The following is a 23174-nucleotide window of genomic DNA, read 5'->3' as shown; positions in this document are numbered from 1 at the left end:
GATGGCTCAAAAAAAGCCAAAATGGGCCTTTTTTTTTTCCTCTGCTCCCTTTACATGCTGCAAAACCACTTGGAGATGGCAATGGGGCTGCAGCCCACCAGCTCCCACCTCTACACCCAATAATTCAAGCTCGGCTGTGTGGGAGAACAGCTGCTCCTTAAAAATACTGGAGTGTAACCACAGGATGCTCCTGCACTTCTCCTAAGCAGATCCTGCATGGCAAACCTGAAGCTTTGGAGCTCCGTGATTTATTGCACCGGTGCAAGGGGGTGGGACAGGGACCACACAGAGACCTGATGCTGGAGCCCCAGCAATGCCTGGAAGGGGAGGGAAGGCAAAAACCCACCTGCTGGAAGAGCATCAGCTGCCTGAATTCAGAGCAAAATCACCCCAGAAGATGGGGAAAAGAAGGAGGGAAAGAGCATGAGCGAGAGCGGAGAGAAACAGATGCATGGTCCCCAGAGGAGCCAGCCCCCAAAATGCTAAGGATGTGTGTAGGGGAGGGGGAAAAGCAGGGAAAATAAAGCCAGGCACTGAAAAATAAAGCAGGAATCCAGATGGAGCCGTCCAAAACCCACTGTTTTGCTGTGGCTGACGTGCGCGTCTCATCCCTCGTCCCTCCCTTCCCTTTGCTTTCCGACAGCGGAGGATGGCAAAGTGTCACCGGTCCTCAAAATCCCTGGTTTGGTCCCATTTTTTGATTTACTGGGGAGAAGAAACCAGCGGTGACAGGTATTACTGAATTTTAAGGACTATTAAAACAGGGCTGAGCATCAGATTTGCACCTCCAAAGGAGGAGCTGAGCCCAACCTAACATCTCCATCATCCTCTGCATTATCAGCATCCCAAAGGCAGCTCTGAACCCCAAGGCTCCTCTCCTTCCCCTTTGCTCTTTTTAAATAAGACATATTTCATAGCAAAAGCTGTACCGGGCCACCCTCTGATTAGATTCTCACCTATGGAAATTCAGCCTTCTGATTAGATCGCATCCCTGGGGAGAAATGAGTATTTTTGCTAGCGAGCGGTGGGAATTCTTGTGACATCCAGATTAAGGGGAAAAAAAAACAAAGGGAGGGGGAAGGGAGAGATAAATGAAATGTCCTTTTAAATCAGGAGTGACACATTAATAAAAGGAGCACATTGTAACATGTTCAGCGCTTTCAATTACAAAATAGCTGCGAGGGAGGAGGCAGGTTTCACCCTGGCCATGCAAGCGGAGGATGCAGCCGGATGCTTCCACCGAGACGCTGGCAGAAAGCCCCATGTCTGCCCCGTTCGAGCATCCCATCGGGGAGTTTTGCATGCGAGAGCAGCCAGTCACCTCATGGAAATCTCTCGGGATGCAGCACATGTGGCTGAATCCCCCAAAATAGGCTGAGTTCTCCCCTGTCCTGTTGAGGACGGGGAGGGAGCGAGCGGCTGGGTGGGCAGCTGGCAGCCACCCAAGGGCAACCCACCACAGCACCCTTGAAAACCTCGGGGCAATGGAGCTTTTCGGCGTGTCCCAGCATTGCAAAGCAACCCCTCCGCCTCTTCCCCACGTGCCTGATATTTTTTAACCTACATCTAAATTAAATATTAATTTATTAATATCGACAGGCACTCCCCTTCCCTGATTTCTCACCTCCCTGAGCTTCCCAAAAAACTAACCTCAAACCAATGATGGACTTTACCCCTTCGGGACATGTCCCCAGGGTTCAACTTGTTCCCATCCTTGCATTTAGAGATGGTCATTTGGAGCAGCAATAGGGTTTCCAGGGATCGGAGCAGAGCGATGCCGTGGGATGGAGCTGGAGGAGAGGACACGTGGGGATGCAGCTGCCCCATCTGCCCCCGCCGTGTCCCCCTCATCCTTCAGGTGCTGACACGGCCCCGTCGGCGGAGGCGAAGGGAGAGATAATATTAACACATCATCATTTTCATCAGGCTGTGATTAGCAGGGCTCATACATAATTCACACCAATTCCTCCACCGCTTTCCGGCACTCACTTTTCCAAGCCGGGTGAGGATGGTATTTTGGGGTGCAAATACAAGGAGGGAGGGGGGAAAAGGAACCAGGACCCCCTAATCAGCGTGGGGCTGATTTTCACCATTTTTCTAGGATTTAAGGCATTTGCTGCTTGAGGAGGCACTTTGCCCCCCACAGGGGAGCTGGCTGGGATGCTAAAGGATTGCACATCACCCCCCAAAAAAGCAGGGAGCGATCCTGCTCCCCATTCTCAATGCAAGGAAGATGATGGCTGGCACGAGGGGAAGTGCAAGGGTTCATGGCCGTGCGTGAAGCCCCGGGGACAGGGATGTCACCTGCCACATGCCGGGGCTGAGGAGCATTAAGCAAACGCGCTTTGACTTGCAGCACTTTGCAACATCTTGTTCATTAAAGATTAAACACCAGCAGTTGCTCCCGTTCCTGTGAGCACAGCAAATACCTTCTCCCTCCCTTCTCAGCTCCGGCGATGCCTTATTTATGATATTCCAGGACAATTTACAATTATAATGTATTGCTGCCTCTCCTTGCTAACCCGGGAGGGCTGCAAGGGGCAAGAACCGGCAAAGGATTCGCATCTGTCCCAATCCAGAGTGGCCAAATTTTGCTGAATCTTGAGCTTTTCCTCCTGGAAAGCTGCTGCACTGAATTTTTTCTTTTTTTTTTAAATGGAGGAATAAGTGTTTTAACACAGGTTTAACAACAGAGAGTGGAATGGGATGTGACAGCTGGACTCAGCATCGCGCTTCCAAAGGAGATGGTCCTTTTGCAAAGGAAAAAATGGTTTGGGGGGGAGCCCGTTTGTGTTTCTAAAGGCATGAACTGCTTGAGTTTTGCTTGAATTTTCAGCTTTTCCTTCAAGAAAACCAAAAGCTGAGTGCCAGCAGGGCTGAGCATCCCCAAACCCACTGCTTCCCACCTAAAAATTGTGCTGGCTTTTGCCAAACAGGGCTGTTTCATGAAATAAAACCATGAAACTCAGCATCACCCACCACGAGCAAGAGCCCTGCTGGCAGAAAGCAAATTGTATTAATACTGTGTAAATAGGATATTAACAGACAGACCAAACAATTAAGAGCCGGTAATTAAAATTCATCTTCCTTCACACCGCGGCGTATTAAAGTACAAACATTTAATTAGATGCCTCTTACCTCACCCATTTGCATAAGTGGGAGGAAGCACTTCACAGCTGTACCTCTAATTATTCTTTATGGGGGTTGCTGGACCAAACCAGCCCCTAAATCCTTAGGTATTGCACAGACACAGAGAAGACGTATAGAATATATAGGGAGAATGTATAGAACATGCTTTGGTCCATTTTTCTCTAACTAAATAGGATGCAATAGTCGCATTGAACCTGACAGACCCTATGGATGTGTCTTGTTAGCTCTTTGTAATGTAAATCAATAATTTTAATCAATACATTGATTGAGCGTGGCCGATTTGGCCTTTCAACCCCTTTTAAATCAAGATTAACTGAGAAAACCACTTCATTGGGGCTGCTGGGGACAGACAGACCCTAAGGGATCTGCTTCAATTAGGATTTCATGATCAAAATGTGTCAAAACTACAAAATGATGAAGGTTTACTGGTCAAATTTCATCACCATGTCCTAATCCAAAGTTTTTTATAAGGCACATGTATAATGCAAAAACCAAACCCAACTCTCAACAATTTCAATGCTGGTGCCAAAATCCAGTTGAGGCGGGACTTTTGAACACTGTCCACAGCTTTTCTTTTTTCCTTAAATCCTGGATTTCTCCTGGAAAAAATATCCTAGCCAAAAAGAAAAAGAAATAACGCCTGATTTTGTGTCATGCCATAGTACCCAACATCAGTTGCATGCAGCCTTCTTAGCATCACGGAGAGCATCTTCAACACCGCGCAATCACGTAAGGGTTTCCGAAAGAGTTATGTCGATATATCTTAAGAAAAATCAATTTTTAGACCAGTTTTGTCCTCATTATGAACACTACAGTCATTTTTATGTTCTTAAGGGCAGAGATTGGCTCTTATGTACCAGCACCTATAGCTAAGCCCTGGTATGGTGCAGCAATACCGTAGGCTGCAGAGAAACAAAGAGCAAGGCTCAAAAAGGATCATGCTGGGCTACAAACATGTTAAAAATGCTTTGGCTCGGTGGGGTTTTCATGCACATCAGTGCAACCTCAGCACTGTAAATGACCTCGGACAAAGGAAGGGAGAGTTTAGGCCACTTTGGGTGTGCAAATGCAATGGGCAATTTGGGTCGTGGGAGCCTTGGGATGATGCGGTGTCTCCTTCTCCCTCTCCAATGCCCATCTCCTGCCTCTTCCCCATCTCCTTCCAGCATTTCCACCCTTCCCTCTCCCATTTCCTTCTATCACTGCTCAAGTACCAGCTTTAGCCATCACCAAGTACCAGCTAATAAAATAGATGTAAACACCAGGTTTTTACAAGCTCATCACCACCTTTGGTGCATGTCTCCTGACAAACAAATCCACGGCAGATAGAGCCATCCATATCAGCTATGCGGCTTGGGCACGGACTGAAACAAAACCCACTTTAACGTCTTCATCGTGCCTTTTCTAAGCGAAGGCTCATCGGCAAGGCTGTTCCAGCTCACCGGAGCACGAGATGAGAAAGCCTGTTTCTAGCTCAGCTTCTTTTACTTGCGGTGCCAAGTTAGCGCTTGTACTACATCTCCTTCAAGGCGTTTGCCCGAAATCCTCGGGAAATCAGTTGTTCCAGCAAAAAGATGGAACTTTTGAGGCAAAACGGCCAGCACAAGCCTGTGCCCTGCTACAAACACCTGGGATGACCTTGGATGCATCATTTGGATGCTCAGTGAATCACTCAACCTAAAAATCAGGCTATTTCCCAGAGAGAAGCTCAGAGATGCAACGCTGGTGGCGTAAATCCTGAAGTCACGAAGCCAAGGGACGCATTCTGCCTACTCCAAGAAATGTGAGCCACCACGAAGCCAAACCCACCAACTACAAAACAGGAGATGGTGGAGAAGTGCCGGTTTGGGGGTGAATGCAAGAAAAAGGAGGTTTGGAGGGAAGCAACAGGCACTGGACAACTGGGAGCACTAGGATTTGGGGGGTACCTTACTGGGATGAATGAGAAAGATCCTTCATTTGGGTAATATTTCAACACCCCCAAGGCTAAAGACTGACGCTACCCCTAGATGGGCATTTCTCTACATGTACATACATGGAGAAAGACCAGAGACCCAACCAAAACCAACAGCCACTTGGGAAACACCCAGCCAGCCCTAAAACCCCATAAATCAACCCCCCAAAAGAGTAGTCAACATAAAGAAGATGGGTCTCCCCACCCCACGCAGATTATCAGCAGGGTTGTGCTTGCTGCATTGATAAGCCTTCTTGATATACTGTATTTTATTAGCTGCTACCAGACCCACCCTGCACAGGCTGCAAAGCCATGTACATAAATTATAGACTGAATATTTATCTCCCGCCGCCGCACAGACGTGAAGTATGTTTAGCAGCATTTACTCTAGTGTAGTAAAGTTTTATTTATAATTTCTCCCCCCCACACTGCCAGCATGCTCAGCTCATTGCCATAAAGCCAACAGCTTATGATGCACACCTCCAACTCCTAACGATGCTGGGGGGGGGGGGAAGGAGTATATTTTACTACCGCATCTTCACACTACTGATATTGCCATTAAAATATAATGCTTTAGCGCAGCGCTGAAGCACCCGGCTGCGGTTTATAGCTGCTAAAATTGGTGGCCGTGACCTGTGATGGGTCGTTGGGTTTTGGTTTTTGGAAGGGGAGGATGTTTGTCATCATTACGTTGCTCATCGGTCTTGTTCCTTTATCCCCATTTACAGGTTATTTAAGGATTTGGCCATCCAGCATGCTTTTGGGGGTTTTCAGAGTCCTAAATGATGTCTTGTCCCAGGAGAGGAGGGAAACCGAGTCTGGCAGAGCCAAATTCCCCCCAAAACCCAGTGGCATCGCTGAGTTGGAGTAATGGCTTTGCAAGCACCTCTTGGCCTCTCCCCAGCCGTGCAAGCAGCAGCCGATGCCAAAATGAAGCCCAAAACACCCCTGGGTCAACCAGGGCCTCAGATGCCCCATTTTTAAAATGGAGATCATGCTCTTCATTTGCATGTATGCATATATGCAAATAGGGTCTGATTGCCTGCAGCGCAGCCTGCCATTTGCGCTGTTTGAAAAACCCCGTACCAGCTATTTAAGGCAGAGTCCTCTAAACCAATTGCACCCCAATTTTATTCCCATCCCATGAGCTAAAGCCAACAGATTTCGGCAAAACAAGGTACAACAGGTGGGAGATGTCACCCATCCCCATACATGCTGTATTGCACTGGCTCTAAGCACTCATCCCTCCCCTGTTGCCCCAAATTTTCCTTTCTCCAATTAAGCAAACCCATTTCCTGCAGGATTTCTCACTCTCCTGCAGGTTTCCTCCACGGCAGTTGGGTTTTCCATAAAGCTTTCCACCCAAAACTGCTGCCACCCCCCAGCCTCAACTGCAGAGTAATAATTCCCTCCTGCATGCCACTTCTGCCAATAACTCCCAGGAGAGATTTGCTTTTCCCTTTTTCTAGCAGTGCCTCAGTGCGGATCCTAATTAACCTCAAGACCTGCTAAAAAAACCCTATTCTTTCTTATTTTACCCCATTATCGCTTTACCAGCTCTCCCCCATGCTGCACTATGGACCACTCCTCCAAGCGCAGTAATTGCATGTATTTCCACAGAGACTTGCAGCGGGGTCTTGTCTCTCCCCAGCAAATCCTGAGCTCACCAGAGGACGAATTTTCCTACAATCCCACTTTTGCAGAGGAGGAGCGATGACCGGCCACCGAATTCAATGCAATGCCTCCAGGATGGTGCAGCATCCCTCCCAAAAACCTTGCAACGGAGCATGGTGCCTCCTCAACACCTGGGCCTGATGTGGGTTAATGCTCAGGGCCAGGATGCCCAGGTAGCCTGCAAACTTAGCAGCCTCCCTGGGCTTGCGCATGCAAAAAATTCACACCCCCTCTGCTTTTTCATTATTTTTAATCAAGCAGCATCACGACAAGGGTGGTGGGATCTGCTAATCTCCACTTGCTGCACAGCAAAACCCTCCCCAAGCAGATGCGGAGTTTAATCCGGAATTAAGCGTGGCAGGAGAAGGAGATACCGTATCATAATCCTGCATTGCAAACGACTGGAAATGTTATTTTCCAACCCCCCTCCCCTCCCCAGCAAATATCCAGACCCCCTTTTCAAGGAGCAGGCTCATCTTTCTGTCTCAACACAGAAGAGATTCCTCATCAGCCAGATCCCTTCTGGCATCTCTCCCCATGCTGGCATCAGGAAGATACAACATCTGGATGCTGGCCCCAAGCAAGGGGGATTACAGAAAACCTTACCTGGGATCAAGGATCTCATCTCCACTCAGCGCCGAAAGTACCGCCCAGCAAAAAAAAACATCCCAGAGATGCAATTCAGGAGTAAAAAAGCAAATTTTTTATACCCAGTCTGGTTTGTTAGAGCCCCAAACCCAAGTTGATGGATTAGATACAGATGTTGAAACTTGGGAAGAAAGATGCTGAGCCCCTGGCAGAGCCCTATCCGCTTCTTGGGTGAACTCGGGAGGGATCTGCTGGCAGCAGCCGACGGCTTTGCCGCTGCTTCGCCCTCCGTCGGGGTGAGGATTACGCCATCGGCAGCTAAGTATTTGAAACCACATCTTGTGGTGTTAATCTAGGCTGGAACATAATCCCAGCCAGGGCTAATTAGCGGAGCTGAAAGCAGCGGGGAGCTGCTCGAAGGAGGTCTTTTGGAATGAATCCCACTCTGTGCCTCAGTTTCCCCACTTGCAAGGGAGAAAGCAAGACCCTTTACAAACCCATCTGAGATCCAGCAAAAATCCCATCCCAGAGTAATGCTACTTCTCTGAAAAATAAGCATGGTTTTGAATTTTCCCATCTGAAACCCCACAATTCTCCCTAAACCTTCTCTTCTTCCAGATTTAGCGGGAAATACGTAGGTTTGGGGTGGGCAGAAGGGGGAAAAATAATTAATTTCACTGAAAAATGAGGATGAGGATTTAGGTTTAGATGCTGCTGTTGGGTTTCCCACCAGGTTAAGAGTTCCAGTGAGGTGTTGGCGGGGTTTTGCTGTGCCGAGGTGGCCAAGGTGGCCCAGAAGAAGTAGGCGACCATGACCCAGATGACGAATTTGCTTTTTTAGTTCTCTATTTGCAGGAAATCCAATTATCCCATATTTTTGATTGGTGACAAACGAGGTAGCCATCGATTCTCCCCCTCCCTCCCCAGGTGTCTGCTGTGAGCAATCTCTGCCCGCACCATCGATTCCTGCACCATGTAACGGGAAAGGGATTATTATTATTATTACTTTTTTTTTTTTCCCCTTTTTCCTTCTGAACAACTTCTTCAAAGACACAACCTCGGGCAGAGGTGCCAAGTGCTACAAAATCCACTTTTTTTTTTTGCAATTTAGGGAGTGATGCACAGCTTTTTACCCCAAAAATGACCTCAGGGGAGCCTGGGGCAGCCAGATCGGCACCGTCATTAGTCAAGTTGGGTGCTAAAAAGCAGCCAAAGCCCCCCTGCTCCTTTCCTCTGCTGCTGCAAAACCCTCTGTGCCCCCATGGGATGCACTCTGGAGGCAGCTGGTGTCTTCTCCTGGTTGTATATGGGGGTAGGGGAGGGAGAGAGGGATGGATGGTGGGATGGAAGGAGTGACAGAAGGAGGGATGGAGGACTGAAGAAAGGGAGGGATGGAAGAATAGATGGAGGGATGGAGGGATGAAGGGAGGGATAGACGGAGAGAGAGAGGGATGGTGGAATAGAGGGAGGGATGTAGGGAGCAACAGAGGTATGGGTGGAGGGAAGGAGGGAGGAATGAAGGGTGGGATGGAGGGACAGACAGACTGACAGCTGAGTTGATAGAACAGATACCCACATACCTTACACGACATCTGACACAACCTACAGGGGCTTCCAGCTCTGGGCTTTGGCACTGGTCAGAGACACCTCTCCCAGGCACCAATTTGGCCGAGGCGAGGGGCGGCTGCATCCCAACCTCACCGTCATCTCTTGGCACGGGCTTTTTGTCCTTTCCCTTAGTACTTCCCCCCTGACTCAGCCTCCCTCCACCGCCTTTTCTCCTCCATCTCCACTGCCCCTCTTGCCGTTACAAAGCAGGATTGCTAATTTGAAGCTACCCTCTTCTCCCCGATTTACGCTCCGTGATTAATAATCCCTTTGCTCTCCCAGTAATGCCGCGCCACTAATAAGATTAAAAAATATCTCCCTCTTACAGCACCGATTCATAACGCTGATTTACCATTACTTCGCCACTCTCACGGAGAGGATGCACACGGCTGTTACCTTAATCCCTATCCATCTCTGCACCGTTGAGAAATAACTGCTAATGAATACCTTTCTGTCTCCCAACTGCTTCCAGATATGCCCGGCTATCAATATTTGTCTGGCTTTTTGCCGCTGATCTCGAAGGCTGATACAGCAACCTCCTAGCCCTGCCCGCTACTTTACCTCGGCAGAGGGGATGTTGGCATTTTTGGGGGTCTTTCCCCCCAGAATGGTGACATCCCGGAGGTCCTCCCACCCCGGGCTTGATCGCCCTGACCTGGAGCAAAGCAGAAAGATGGGGGGAGGCTTTTCTGAGCATCTTTTCACAGGGATGTGCTCATCTCCATCCATGACTCAATCAAATCCTTCCATGGGGTGACATCTCCCCATGACTCCACTTTCCCGCATTCATCCCTATTCCTGCACCCATCAGCTATTTCTGCAGCATGACTCCACATCCCCAAACCCATCTGGATATGGAGCATCCTTAGATAAACCAAACAGTCATATTTTTTACCCTGTTGCATATTCTCCTCCTCTGTCAGGAGACCCTGGACCGGCCCTATAGCCAACCCAAGCAGTCAGATGTTTTGGGAACAACAGTGATGGCAGCAAGAGCTTGGGAAGGAGGGAAAAAAAAAACAAAACAGCAGAGCCTCTGATCTGATGAATGTGGCAGGGGAGGCCGATGCTCTGCTTTTAATAAAACATAACGAAGCGTAGGATCATAAAATATTTCCTTTAATTCAGTGCTCCCGCGAGGGTGGGTAATAGAGGCTGGGTAATGCGGTAGGCTTTCCTCACAGCTTGCTGGGGGGGGGGGGAGAGCACTGCTGGGGTTGTTAAACAGTCCCTTTGCAAGCCTGTAAGTGCTGTCCTTCCTGCCCCCATCCCATTTTGGGGGGCAGAAAGAGGGGGGGCTGTGCACACCGCCATAGAGCCAAAGCACATCCCTCCTGCTGCACGTTATGGGGGGTCCCCAGCCCGCAGAGCCGCAAGACTTCACCCCACTGGGACGGGTTTTCCAGGGTGGAAAAAGGTCAAAAAGCAAATCAAGGAGGGATGTTCAACTCCCATCATCATCCTCAGTGAGCACACGGGTGTCTGAGCACATGCATGTTGCGTATATATAAAAATATATATATATATACACACGTACATCTCCAAGGCGGTGTGGCACAAGTGATTAACATTCCCACGTTAAAAATCTCTCTGCATCTGCTTTGTCCTACACCCGGCACTAAATATAACCATTCAATATGCTCTCTCCCTTCACCAGAGAGATAACATTGTTTAAATAAGCCCTTTCAATTTTAAAAAGTCGAGTTGTTTTCTCACGGCGGGGAGCTTTTAGCAGCTCAGGAGGTGGAGGAGGGTGGTCCATGCAAACACACAAAGAGGCACGAGCATCCCTAACATCCACATGCCCCAATCCTGCCCCCTCCAAATCATTTCCCACCATGAAGTTGCCCAGATGTGTTTTCCCACTCCAAAAAAAAAATAAATTAAAGACACATTTCTAGGAGCAGAAGGGTTTAATTTGGAAACCGGGCTTGCCTCTGCTTCCTCGAGCATCACTCTGCTCCCACGCCGCTACTATAATTACAGCAGCGTAAATTCACTCTCCGTCAGGAGGAAACCCAACTATCTCCAGCCAGTTTGCATACATCAACTGCCTGCAAAGAACTTCCTTAGAGAAGCAAAAAAGAAAAAAAAAAAGCCGTAATAACGCAACAAGACACAAATATAGCTTAAAAAGAGCCACCTCAGCCAGCACTTATGGAAAATATCTCATTATCAAGTTGTAAGGGGTAGATAGTCCAAGCGAAGACGAAGTGCTGGAGGTTCTTCTCCATGAATGATGGTCTGACTGGAAGCCAAACCAGCGGCATTATCACCCAGCCTTATTCCTGCTGGTGATACATCTTTTGCAGCCTTTCTGGAGCAAAATCTACCCATTACATGGTGCTTCTCCATCAGCAGATCTAGTCTGTTATTCATCTTACATGGAAAAAAATGCACTCCCCAGCAGCCTGCTGTATATATTTTGGGGTGCTGGGCAAGGCGAAGTTGCCCAAACCCTCCCACCCTGCTCTGAGTCACCATGTCCTTCTGCAATACAATTTGGCAGGTATATCTTTAGGAGAGAAGAAAGAAAATCAGCCAAATTCAACCACCAGCTCGTGGGATGTTCTCAGTGCTGCAAGTGGGGCATGGGGGTGGGATGGCAAAGCCTGGGCATGTGGTGCCCCCTCTTCTAATAGCTTATGCAGAAGCTAAATCTGCAGGGAACGGGGTTTCTCTGGGCTTAAAAATACAAGAAAGATGCTTGATGGAGCAGAAAACGTATCTCAGTTCATGGTACATCAAGGGACTGCCTGAATTCAGGCTGGAAATCTTCCTAAGCACAACTTAGAGCCAAGCTTTGAACCCTGCTCTCTGGAGGTGCAAAGCTGGGATGGAAACCTAAATCACTTGGTCATCAAAATCCCCTCCCAGACCATTTCCAACCAAACCAAGGAATTTTTTTTTTGCAGAAGGAAAGATGCAGCCAACAGCCAACTTGTCATGAAGAAGGTGCTCATCCATATGAGAAGGCTTGCTGGGGTACAGGGAGCTTGGCTCGCCCACATTCCCGCCACCTCAAAATTGGGGTGACTCTGGTGCTTTTGGTGATACCTGCTGAGCTGGAGCCTTTTTCTCCTCCTGCTGCTGTTACGGCCCATTTCAGCCCCGCTGTGAGGAGCCAGCAGCTCCCAAAGCCATCTCTTGGTGCCCGTGACGATGACAACTGCCAGCCGAAATCGCCCCTTTCATCATCTTCTTCTTTTCAAGCATTATCAGCACCAAGGGCAAAACACACCTTGGGGACCAGCCGGGCGTCCTCCCCAGCACAAGCACCATCGAAAGCAACGTTGCTACCAGCAAATCCAGGGTTATCCATGAAACCTATCCCCAAAAAGAGCATTTCCACAGATGGCAGTCCACCTAGGAGCAAACCCAAGTGCCACTCACCATGTCCCCCCTGCATCCCACCCATCACTTTGCTCCCTTGGGGAGAACCAACCCCGCATCACGGAGCATCTCTGCGTCACTCCAGCCCATCCCCGTTGCTGCAGCTCCCTTTGCAAAGAAACAAATAGGTATAAACACATGTGCAAAGAAGGTGCATCCCAACGGAGGTTCTCCAGCTCCTGTTTTCCTTGTCCTGGCCAGATAGGATGCAGCATCAGGATTTATCTACAAGCACAGGGAGGCGGAGCAGGGCTGGAATAACCGCTGCTAATCCCCTTTGCCCTCCCCTCTGAAGTATATTGTTGAAGGCATTATATAAATGGGAAATTATAGAGAGGTTTGGGCAGGAGACGAACTAAATCCCTGCCTCTCCTGCTCTGTTTTGCAATGCCTCCGAGACACCCAGTCTTCCAGCCAAGAAGGATTTCGCACACAGAGATGTGCTCCCAGCACCAGAAGAAACAAAATGTGTGGTCTGGAGGCTGGGAAGGACTCGGCGATGCCATATTTCCACCTCCACAGCCCCTTTCCATTGGGTTGTAACATCCCTCCGCTGGGAAATGTGGTTTTTCCTGATGTTCCCCAAACCTCCTTGGAGTTGAGGACTAAACCCCTGCAAAGCTAGCAGCCAAAATCCCCCTGAGGTGGTCTCCAGAAGGCAGGGCTTTGCTGTGGATTTGGTCCAGCGCTGGAAAAAAACTCCTTCCCTGCTTCAAACCTCCCTCGCTGGGGCTGTCAGGACCCTATTTATTAATGATAGTTTTGCTTCTAGCTAATACAAGCACTAATTGCATTTCAAAGTATCGGCTCCAGCACTGGCTTCTGCTGCAAACACACGTGTACCTCAGGTTATCAAACCCTGCAAGATCGCAGGGATGCAGCAAGGAGGGTCACCCCAAAAGGGCTTGAGCTCACCCCACTAGACAAGGATATCAGGGAGGGCTCTGACACAGTGTTTAGGGGTATGACCCCCATTTCTCAGCCAGCTGAGAGTGGAAACAAGCAGGGCACGCACCTTCTCTGCTCCAAATGGCTTTGCAGACCCTAAAAACCTACTTTTATATAGTAACTCCATAGAGGGAACTACAGCGGTGGGTTGTTGTCCCTGCACTTTGCTATGAGCCCGCCTGCCCTTGGCACTCACGGTGAATCCAGTCCCAAAAGCGCTGAAAACAAGCCTGTGATTGACAGTTTATTTTAGGAAGGAGAGGGGAAAAGTGGGGAAGAGATAATGCTGGGGAGAGATAATGTGAGCGCCAGTCATTAGTTAAAAACAAGCCCATCAGTACTCCAAGTGCCTCGGCAGAAAGCAAACAAAAGGGCAAAGAGAGCAGCTTGGCAAGGGAACAAAACCAGCCACATCAGCTGCATCCTCCCCGCTCGGCTCTTCGCAGCGGGATTTACGAGCCGGGAAGTTTGCGAGACGAGCGCTGCACCTCCTGCCTTCAAAAAATAGGGGGTTGGGGTCTCCTTCCCTTGCTTTTCCTCTTTGCCAACATCTGAGCAAAGAGCCTGACTTGGTGTCACCGAAATCAAGGTTTTCTCTTTGAAAATAGGGGAAAAAAACCCAAAGCACTGAGGAAATCCCATCACTGGCGGGTCCCAAGCAGGGTGACGGTTTGTCCTCCCTGTACACAGTCCCAGGTAGGTCCTGGCATCTCCAACCTTGCCGGGGTGAGGTTTCGGCTCCATCCCTACCTCCCTGGAAGGCTTTTCCCTCAGCAAGTGCTGCAGGAGCCTTAGCATGATCCTGGCCCCTGTCTCAGCCTCATTCCCAAGTCATTAGCACATCTGGATTGAATAAAACCTGCTCTTATCCCAAAACCACAGAGAGCTTTTCGTCAGCAGATCTTAAAGCACTTGGCAAAAGGAGCAAGGTGAGAGCCACAAGCGTTCCCAGTCAAGGATTTTCTGACAAAAAAGACCATTTCTGCAAGGCCAACCAGGAAAAAAAAGGCAAGTGGGGCAGGTGAAGCCCTGCAATGTCTCCACAGGAAGGGGAGGCTTGTGAGAACGTGGTTAACGTCACGTCTGGATGCTCCATAAAAACCCATCGATGCAGGAGCCGAGCTGCATTTCCCTGTCGCTCAAGCCTGGATGTAACGCCAGGGTAGACCTTGCCTGGAAGTGCTTGGAGGTATCAGAGAGGCCACAGGGCATATACAAGGGCTGTGATGTATTTAGCATATAGTAGATAGCACCTTGCATTTAGCCTGTAGCACCTTGCATTTAGCACATTGCATACAGCATGTAGCACACTGCATATAGCGGGGGCTGCTTAGCTCAAGGCTCTTAGAAGCAAATCCAGGACCTGTAACACAAGTCCTCATTTCAGAAGAGGGGAGCGACATCCCCAGCCGGAACCCTACAGCATCCCTAAGCTTTTTTGGGGGCGTGCTAATAATAACAAGGGATTACTTGTTGCAGTAAGGGAATTTGGGGGGTAAATACCCCCAAACTGAGCTCTGACATATGGGGGAGCTTCGGAAATGCTCGGGGACAGCCAGGGACCAGCCATGATTTAATGCATGAGGGTTTCTGTGGAGAAATGAAGCCTGGAATCTGCACCCCGAAGATGCTTATTAGCTTGGAAAGGTACAAGGCGAGGGGAAGATCCTTGTCTGTGTTAAAGCTTTTTTTAAAGAGCTCTGGATTCAAACTGGCAGCTCTAAACTGCTACAAAACACAGCTGGTGGGAAGAGAAAAATTGGGCTAATTGGGGAAGGGCAATTAGCACGGTTAGGAGGATTTTCAGAAGGGGCTTCAGCCGCCTGCATGGCCTGGATTTACCCAGAGAGCAAAGCAGGGGCTTCACGGAAATGCAGAATTCATGGAAATAGTAGGAAAGGATTAAAAAAAAGAGGTAACCCTACGCTGAATACAAGATTTGCAAGGGAAAAGCATGAGTAGAAAAGGATGGAGGGAGCGCGGGATGGCTTTCCAGGTCAGTGCCGTGCATTCACAGGTGAATTAGAGCAGGTTTTGCTCCCACGTGGCGCAGAGGATGCTCCTCCTTTCCCCTCGTCCCCTACCCCCAGCATGCAAACTCCCACCAAACCCCTCTTTTCCTTAAATGAGCTCAGCAGAGATGCGAGCAGGTGGCTCCCATCACCCCGGCAAAAAGCCGTATGTTGTTATTTTCCTACGGAAAGGAGAAAAAGGAGCTTTTCCAGGCTTGCAAAGAGGAGCTGCCCTGGGGGTTGCCGGCAAGCTGGGAAAATCCCTGTGAGGAAAAGCCTTGGGGGCTCCCTGGGAATGGAGAGGGGGGAGAAATTCAGCTTGCTGATAAAAATGATAACTGTAAAGGGATTTTTCCAAGCTGTTTTTTGGCTTCGAGAAGTGACATAGGGATATCCCTAAGGGCAGGTCCCTGCAAAGCCCAGTCCCAGCAAACCTGCCCTTTGGGGGCAAAGCCCAGAAAACCCATAAGCAGCTTCAAATAAGGAGCTACACTTGAATTTTCCCCCTTTTTTCCCATCGGAGGAGGTGCTGGGGAGGGAATACAGAAGCTAAAGCAAACCGCTCAGATAAGGACCATAGAAATATCTCGCCGAGATCAAAACTCGACATATTTAGCCCTCCCTTTCATGTTTGCAAAACACAGCTCTGATTTTACACGGCTGTAAAACAAACCCCGATGAACATTTTATGGGAACATATTTCAGGCGACAAGCTGAGCGCTGGCTAATGAGCCAGCCCTGATTTTGGCAATGCCAAAAAGCCATCACCCTGCTTGCAGATGGGGCTTTCCGGCTTTCCAAAACCTGGGGGGGGGCCCTGGGGCTACAGCTCCATCATTATCCGTGGTCCAGCCGCTTGCCTCCTCCGCATGCCCTCATTTTTTCATCTTGACGGCTCCTTAACCCACTTAGCCCTGCCCTAGGCTGCTTTTTCTGGCCAAGGTAAGAGATTGAGCTCTTTATAAGGAAAAAAGCTGTATTAAAGGGGTGATGCTTCCCAGAGGGATGTATAACACATCGGGAAAGATCCAGCCGACCCACCGCGCAGTGAGGAAGTAAGCGGTTTCGTTCGGGTAAATAAAAGGGCTTTTCATTACGAGGTGATGGATGGAAAACCCCAAAATGCTCCCACGAAGGCACAGATGTTTTGCAGGATGAGAAGCGCTTCTGATGGATTCCCTGTGTTCTTCTCCGTGCCAGCAGCAGGACCTTGCTGCTCCTCCTGGATGCGGCAGTGATGGGGGGCAGCTGCCCGCCGAGCCGGCACCGTGCGATATATAAGGTGACAATAAAAATAGGCGAGATTCCCCCCCAAATGGCTTTGGAGACATATGGCCAGACGCCAAAGGTGAACGCACTTGTAGGGAAGAGCAGTGGGAGTTTGCATGTTGGGCACGTGCCCCCCTGCATCTTCCCAGGCGACGTGGCCGGATCCTGCTCGAGAAGCGCCAGGATGGGAAGGGGACGGACCTCTGCGGGCATGTCCTCCCTTGCCGCCACAACGCTGGCAGCTCCAGCCAAGGATGCCGTCAGCCACGGAAAAGCCATCTGCCCACCAAATTTCGGGAGCAGTGCTCGGCCTCCGCAGCCTCATGCTGCCCAGAGCAAAGGGAGGCATCAGGGCAGGCGCACCCACTTCAAAAACAGGCTTTTTGCAATGATTTTTAGCTGTTTGCTGAAAAAGCAGAGCATAAACTGGCTTTTTTGGGACAGTATTTCTCTGCTGAGGGCTAGGAGATACTTAAAGCAGCTGATCCTCAGGATATGGGAAAGCAGCAATGTCCCAGCGTGGTTTTAAGAGCCAAAACCCAGCTCATGGATGTCTAAACCCAAGTGCTGCCCATCAAACCTGCCCACCAAACCTGCCCACCAGACCCTAACGAACGCCGGGATCTTCCTCCCACATCGCTTTATAACCCACAAACCCTCCCCGGGGCCACCACCTTCCTCTCGACCCACTGCAAAACAACTTTGACCTCTCCCCCCCCGCCCCAAATACACATTTCAAACAAAGATTTATCCATACCCACTCGCCCGCTCTCACAAATCAGCCACAGAAGCCAAATCGCCCAATTTGCAGCGATAAAAAATAGGAGAAAGGGAAGAAAAATGATCCACGCGCCAGTGACGGACAGCTTGCCGCTGGGGAAAAGCCGGGGGGACGCGTTGTTCCTTGAAAATTATCTCCCCGCGACCTTAAAACCGTGGCGGAGGTGGAGAGGAGATCCAGGTGGAAGGCAGAACTGGATTTGGTACAAGTTTCCCCCACCCTGAGCCACGTAGGTTTTATTATCGACCGCGTGTTTGGCAGCATGATGCCAGTGGGATGCTTGGGATGCTCGGAGCAAACCAGGGAAGGGGTAAAAGAGCAGCAGCCGCAGCCCGGCAGCACATAAAACCCATCAGGGAGATGGCAAGAGAGGGATGCAGGAGATGCACGATGCCTTCCCAACCCTGATTCAGCCAAATTCAAGCCAGGCTCTGGTTAAGCTCAGTGGTCCGTGGTCCCCCAAGGGATGATTTTGGAGCTGCTCACGATGCCGGGAAAGAATCGACTCCTTTGTGTCAACCTCTCCACGCTCAACCCCGCAGAACGCGGCCGTCGCTCCCCCTCCCCGCGCCCTGCAGCAGCTGACGGCGGCTTTCCGGAGAGGAAAAAGTACATTATAAATTAAAAAAAAAAAAAAAAAAAGGAGATATCTAGCAAGCTCTGCTCGTCCCTGCATCGCCCAGTGATTGGCAAAGCCTCTCAGCCTCCGGAGAGCAGCCGGGTCTCGCTGTGCTCATTAAAGAGCGTCCACCTTAGACCCCACAGTGGGTGATTTGGGGGGACACACACGACACAAGCGTGGGGAAAAGGGGGAAAGAAAAGGGAGATTGCCTTCAAATGCACAAGAAATTAAATTGCACAGCTCCCCCACAGCCTCCGGGACATGAAGAGGGGAAAGTTTCCTGCCCCGTTAATTTTCATTTCCTGGGAGCCCCACTTTTGGGGGACGGGGGGGTATTAAAACCTCTGCGGAGCAAAGCGGGGAGTCAAGATGTTAATTTAGGAGCTCAGCCAGCTGCAACCCCCCCCCCCGGGATGGCAGGAATTTGGGGGGCTGCTTCTCCCTCCTTGGGTACCCCTCCCTCCCATCTGTAGGGTTTGGGACACCTCCTGCATGCCCAAAGGGCAGGGTGGGCTGGGGTGCCCCTGGATGCTGCTATCCCCCCCCTCAAAAAGCTGTAGGTCATGGGGGTCCCCAGGGCACAGACCCCCCTGTACGGAGCGAACGGAGCCGGGGCTGGGATTTGGAGCCGGAGCCCCTCTACAGAGCAGCAGGGAAGGGGGATACAGGTCCCCCCGCAGTGATGCTGGCTCAGGGGTGAAGGATGAGCACCCCCCCCCCCCCATTTCTCACCCTGCTCCCCAGCACCAGCACCCAATTACCAAGTCCAAAGCAGGTGCCTTATTAACGACTCTCTTATTAATGGCTGCCCCATTACCGGGTCCAACACCAGTACCCTATGAATGGTTGAAAACCAGTTCCCCGTTCGGGGGGGGGGGGGGGCACCATTCAAACAGGGTGCCTCCAGAGTCCCCCCCCCATCACCCCCCAAAGCCTCAGAAAGGGGGTGCGGAGCCCAGAACCCCCTCATGCTTCCCGGGGTGCAAGTGGGCACCCCCCATTATTTCAGCAGCTGGGGTGGGGGGGTCCCCTGTCCCCGGGGGGGGGGGGGGGGCTGGAAGGAAGATGACACTTACCCAGTACCAGGTCGAGGAGGTCCCAGAGCAGCAGGCAGAGGAGCAGGGGGCTCATCGTCCGCATGATGCCCGCGGGGGGGGCAGCCCCATGGGGCTCACCGGTGCCCCTACCCTGAGGGGCAGGCGGCCATCACGGCGACTTTGGGGGGGGGGGTGTTGGAAGGAAAGGCTCAGCCCGGTTCCGTATCCTCCCCCCCCCCCCCCAAAAAAAAAAACCCTCCTCGCTCCGCACCCGCCGCGCTGCCGCCCTAAGCCGATTTATTGCAGCGGGAGCGGAGTGAGCTGGTGGCTGCCCCCCCCCCGCCCGTCGTCCCCCCCCTCCCAATCCCGGTGGCTGAGCCCGCCCCGTGTCCGGCCCCCGGGAGGTGCTGGAGGGGGCGGGAGCAGCTGCACGGGGCTGCGGGGGGGGGGATGCGGGATGGAGAAGGGGGTGTACGGGGGGGGGGCAGGATGGGTTGCGCGGTATAGGGGGGGCGTGGGGTATCGGGAGGGGGTGATGGGGTGCGGGAGGAGGGGGGTGGTGTGTGGGGGGGGGTGCAGGAAGGGGTGCGAGGCGTTTTGGAGGGTGCAGGAGGGGGAGAGCGGTTTTTGGGGGGTGCACAGGAAGGGTGGGGGGGCGGGGGGGCGTAGGGAGGGTGCTGGGTGCAGGTAGGGATGGGGGGGCAGGCAGGGGGTAGGATGCAGGCAGGGATGTGGGGTGCAGGCAGGGATGTGGGGTGCAGGAGGGGGAGGGATGCAGGCAGGGATGTGGGGTGCAGGCAGGGATGTGGGGTGCAGGAGGCGGAGGGATGCAGGCAGGGATGTGGGGTGCAGGCAGGGATGTGGGGTGCAGGAGGGGGAGGGATGCAGGCAGGGATGTGGGGTGCAGGAGGCGGAGGGATGCAGGCAGGGATGTGGGGTACAGGCAGGGATGTGGGGTGCAGGAGGCGGAGGGATGCAGGCAGGGATGTGGGGTGCAGGCAGGGGGGCAGGATGCAGGCGCAGGGAGCCAGAGGGAGCCCTGGGACAGCAGTTTCCATCTCACCCCACTTTCTTCAGCAATCCCCCTCTCCCTGCAGCCCCCAGCAGCAGGATCCAGCCCCAGAGCCGTTCGGTTCCCCCCAAAATCACATGCCAGCCAGGGATGCATATCCCTCCATGGCCCTGCTTTGCAGATGACCTTGTTTTCCTCCAACTCCCCAGATTTAATTCATTCCCGGACATAGGGGAAGATGCAAATATTATTTAGGAAGAGCCCAGGTAGGGAGCGGGATGGCCTGGGGCTTGCAGACAGCCATGGCTGAAGAAGAGATTAGAGGGCTGGAGGAAGATTTTCCTCGAGGTTGGAGGCCTCTTTCTGTCGCTATTCCACCTTAGAAGCAGCGCTTCCCTAAAACACACGTCTTCTTGCAAAATCAACTTTTTTGCAATTGCGCTTGATTTTTTTCCGGTCCTGTGTGGTCACCCTGTCTCCCCAGTGCCTTTTCTTACAGCCCTCAAGCCCAGCTTAACCCTACCGCTTCCCAAAATCACACAAACGCCCATCATTTCCAGCAGCACAAAGCCAGCCCCATGTAAAAAAAACAAAACAGCATCCTCTTTTGGGGCTTATATTTGCAAAAAAAGCATCAGGGCAAAAGGTTTCCCTAGGATGGGATGGGGATGGGAAACAATCCCTGTACTGAGACTTTGGCACAACCAGTGCCACCAGTTTGATGAAAATCGGTGGGTTATGGCTCGTTTCTTAAATAACCACCCTGAAAGCAATCAGGCTCTGCATAGATCAGCGCAAAAAAAAAATATTAAATAAAATCAATCAACTGCTGAAATTCCTTTGAGCGAGCTGGATTTTCTCTCCCTTCTCCCTCTGCCTTTCATCTGCTGGGAAAAGGCACAGTTCGTTCTTGCATGGAGATGTCTGGAAATCACATCTGTCTTTATTTGATCGTGGATTTGATAGACCCCCCTGAGAGACATCGCCTTTTCTTTACTCTCCTGGGAATATAATTGACAGGGGTAAGAAGAACCAGCGCTCACGGGGCCATATCCCAGCAAACCCAGCGGACCCTAAAAAAGCTTCAGCCTAACTAGCCGGCCCCGAGGTAAAACTGAGTTCAGCCAAGCCAAGTGCGCTGCTGTTGTTTTAAAGCCGGTCTGCTGGGTTAACAGCCCGCGCTCGACCCAAATGGTGCTGTCAGCTTCTGTAAGTGCCGCTGCTCCGAGATGCCTCCGCTGAGATGTAGTTTCTTCCTTTTCTTGCTTTGGCGTGCTGAGTTGCAAACCCCCGGCTCCATCACTCACCATCCCCTTTTTCACTCCCAAACTAAGCAAGCTGGAATATTACTATTTTGCTTTGGAGGTGCGCGGAGCAATTTTTTTCCACTCTCAGATGCAGTAACCCATAGGTAAGGTGCATAAAGAGGTGAAGATTTTAGGCTGGGAAGTGGAGAAGGGTTGTCCAGAGAAGGAGGTTTAATAGCTGCCCTCTGAGATATCTCCTGCAAAATAAAAACTAAAATAATTTAAAAAAAAAATCCCATGCCTTTTCAACCTGAATTTTAGCCCCTCGCAGCTCTGGCTTTGCCATTTAGCTACGCAACCTTCCCCCAGAGCAAAAGGGATGACCCGGTGGGAGAAGCATAAACTAAATATCCCGAAACATTTAGAGCAGGACTTGTTTTCCCATGGCAAAGCGTCTTTGGCAGCCTCCAGATTTAGTATTTGAGCGCAGGGAAATGCAGAGAGAAGCGCGCAGGTCATCAGCCGGATCCCAGGACATTGAAGGAGACAGTAAGTGATGTAAATTGTTGGATAAAAATATTGCCGTTTGTATTGGGTGTCTGGCTTGGTTGGGTTTCGCCTGGGTTTTAATTTCGTGTGAATACAGCGGCTGGTAAAAGCTACTCGGTTGACAGCCCCAGGGGCTTCAGTCCCCTGGAAAGGCATGAAATGAGCCGAGCCGATGGGGAGTGATGCTCCTTTCCTGGCTAAATGAAGCCATCCAGACTGTGAGGGGGGTTATTCCATAATTTTTGAATAAATAAGGGTTTTCCCACAGTCGCACCCCATTGCCAAAGGCTGGACTGCTTCCTCCAGGCATCATGCCCTAAAAAGTAATCCCTATTTTGGGACGGAGCTGGCGTCCTCCTGTCCTTCCCATCCTCGTGAGGGATGGATCCAGCCCGGAAAACTAGGTCCAAAGCCTCATCCCCGACATCCTTTGGGAGCAGCTTAAATCCAGGGCAGAGTATTGCAGGCAAGTCTCCTCCATCTGTCCTCCGTGACCCTGATTTGGCACAAAAAAGGCTCCAAAAGGTAAAATTTCTCAGCTCCTCTCTCCTGACCCTTCCAGAAGAAGCCCGAGTACTAATTAGCCGAGTAATAACGTGGCAACAATGTGATTCCTCATTAGCTTTTGAGAGATTCCCAGCTACATAACTGATATGCATCTACAAGAAAATTAACTTGGGCGCGAGGGCTCCGTAATCAAGATTAATGAGGAAACAGGGAAAGAGCAGCACGTGGCTCCCCCCTGCCCTTCGCTGAGCACTTCCCAAAATGGGGCGAATCCCAAATTGGGGGGTTGCTTCTCAGCAAAGCGAGTTGGTGGAGAAAGTCCCCATTAAGCCTGGAATAACCCAAATTTTCCCCGTAAGTGGGAAATCTCTACGTAACGCATTCAGGTTCTCAACTAGTCCCTAATGCCCGGCTCCTGCACCACCCCTAGTGCTGGAAAATGTTTGCTCAGAGCTGAAATAAGAAGTTAACTTCTGCAATACAGGGTGACACAAAAAGCGCTCATCTCTGGTCCTCCATCTGCAAAACGCCGTTGATTATGAGCTAAAGTGACATCGATTCATCCCAAGAGCATCGACATCCCTTGGTGACCCAGCGCCCGGTCTCGGCCACATCCTGCGGTCCTATTGCAAAACTGTCAGAGGGAGAGGAGATATTTCCCATGTTGCCTGGAGAGCAAAACCTCTCCTTCTCCCATCCGCTTTCCTCTTATCGAAGCCGTGGCATGAGGCGTTATTAGCCACAGATCATTCCCCTTAGCTTTATCCTTGGCTAATTACCCCATGGGAAAACATACCCCTCTACAATGTTCCCAAATCCCCGT

The 23174-nt window shown here is 51.0% G+C and overlaps 1 protein-coding gene across 1 annotated transcript in view; it reads right to left on the bottom strand.

Annotated features, from left to right (window-relative positions):
* IGSF21 (immunoglobin superfamily member 21) overlaps positions 1-19283 on the bottom strand; it is a 39789-nt gene extending 20506 nt beyond the window's left edge. Inside the window, exon 1 of the mRNA XM_069782360.1 lies at positions 19076-19283. Coding sequence (XP_069638461.1) covers positions 19076-19139 — 64 coding nt within the window. The 5' untranslated portion in view covers positions 19140-19283. The remainder of the gene's footprint in view (positions 1-19075) is intronic.
* Positions 19284-23174: the final 3891 nt, after the last annotated feature.

Source organism: Haliaeetus albicilla, chromosome 4 (genome assembly GCF_947461875.1).
Source record: "Haliaeetus albicilla chromosome 4, bHalAlb1.1, whole genome shotgun sequence".
In the NCBI taxonomy this organism is placed as follows: domain Eukaryota; kingdom Metazoa; phylum Chordata; class Aves; order Accipitriformes; family Accipitridae; genus Haliaeetus; species Haliaeetus albicilla.
This window is presented reverse-complemented; position numbering and strand designations above follow the sequence as displayed.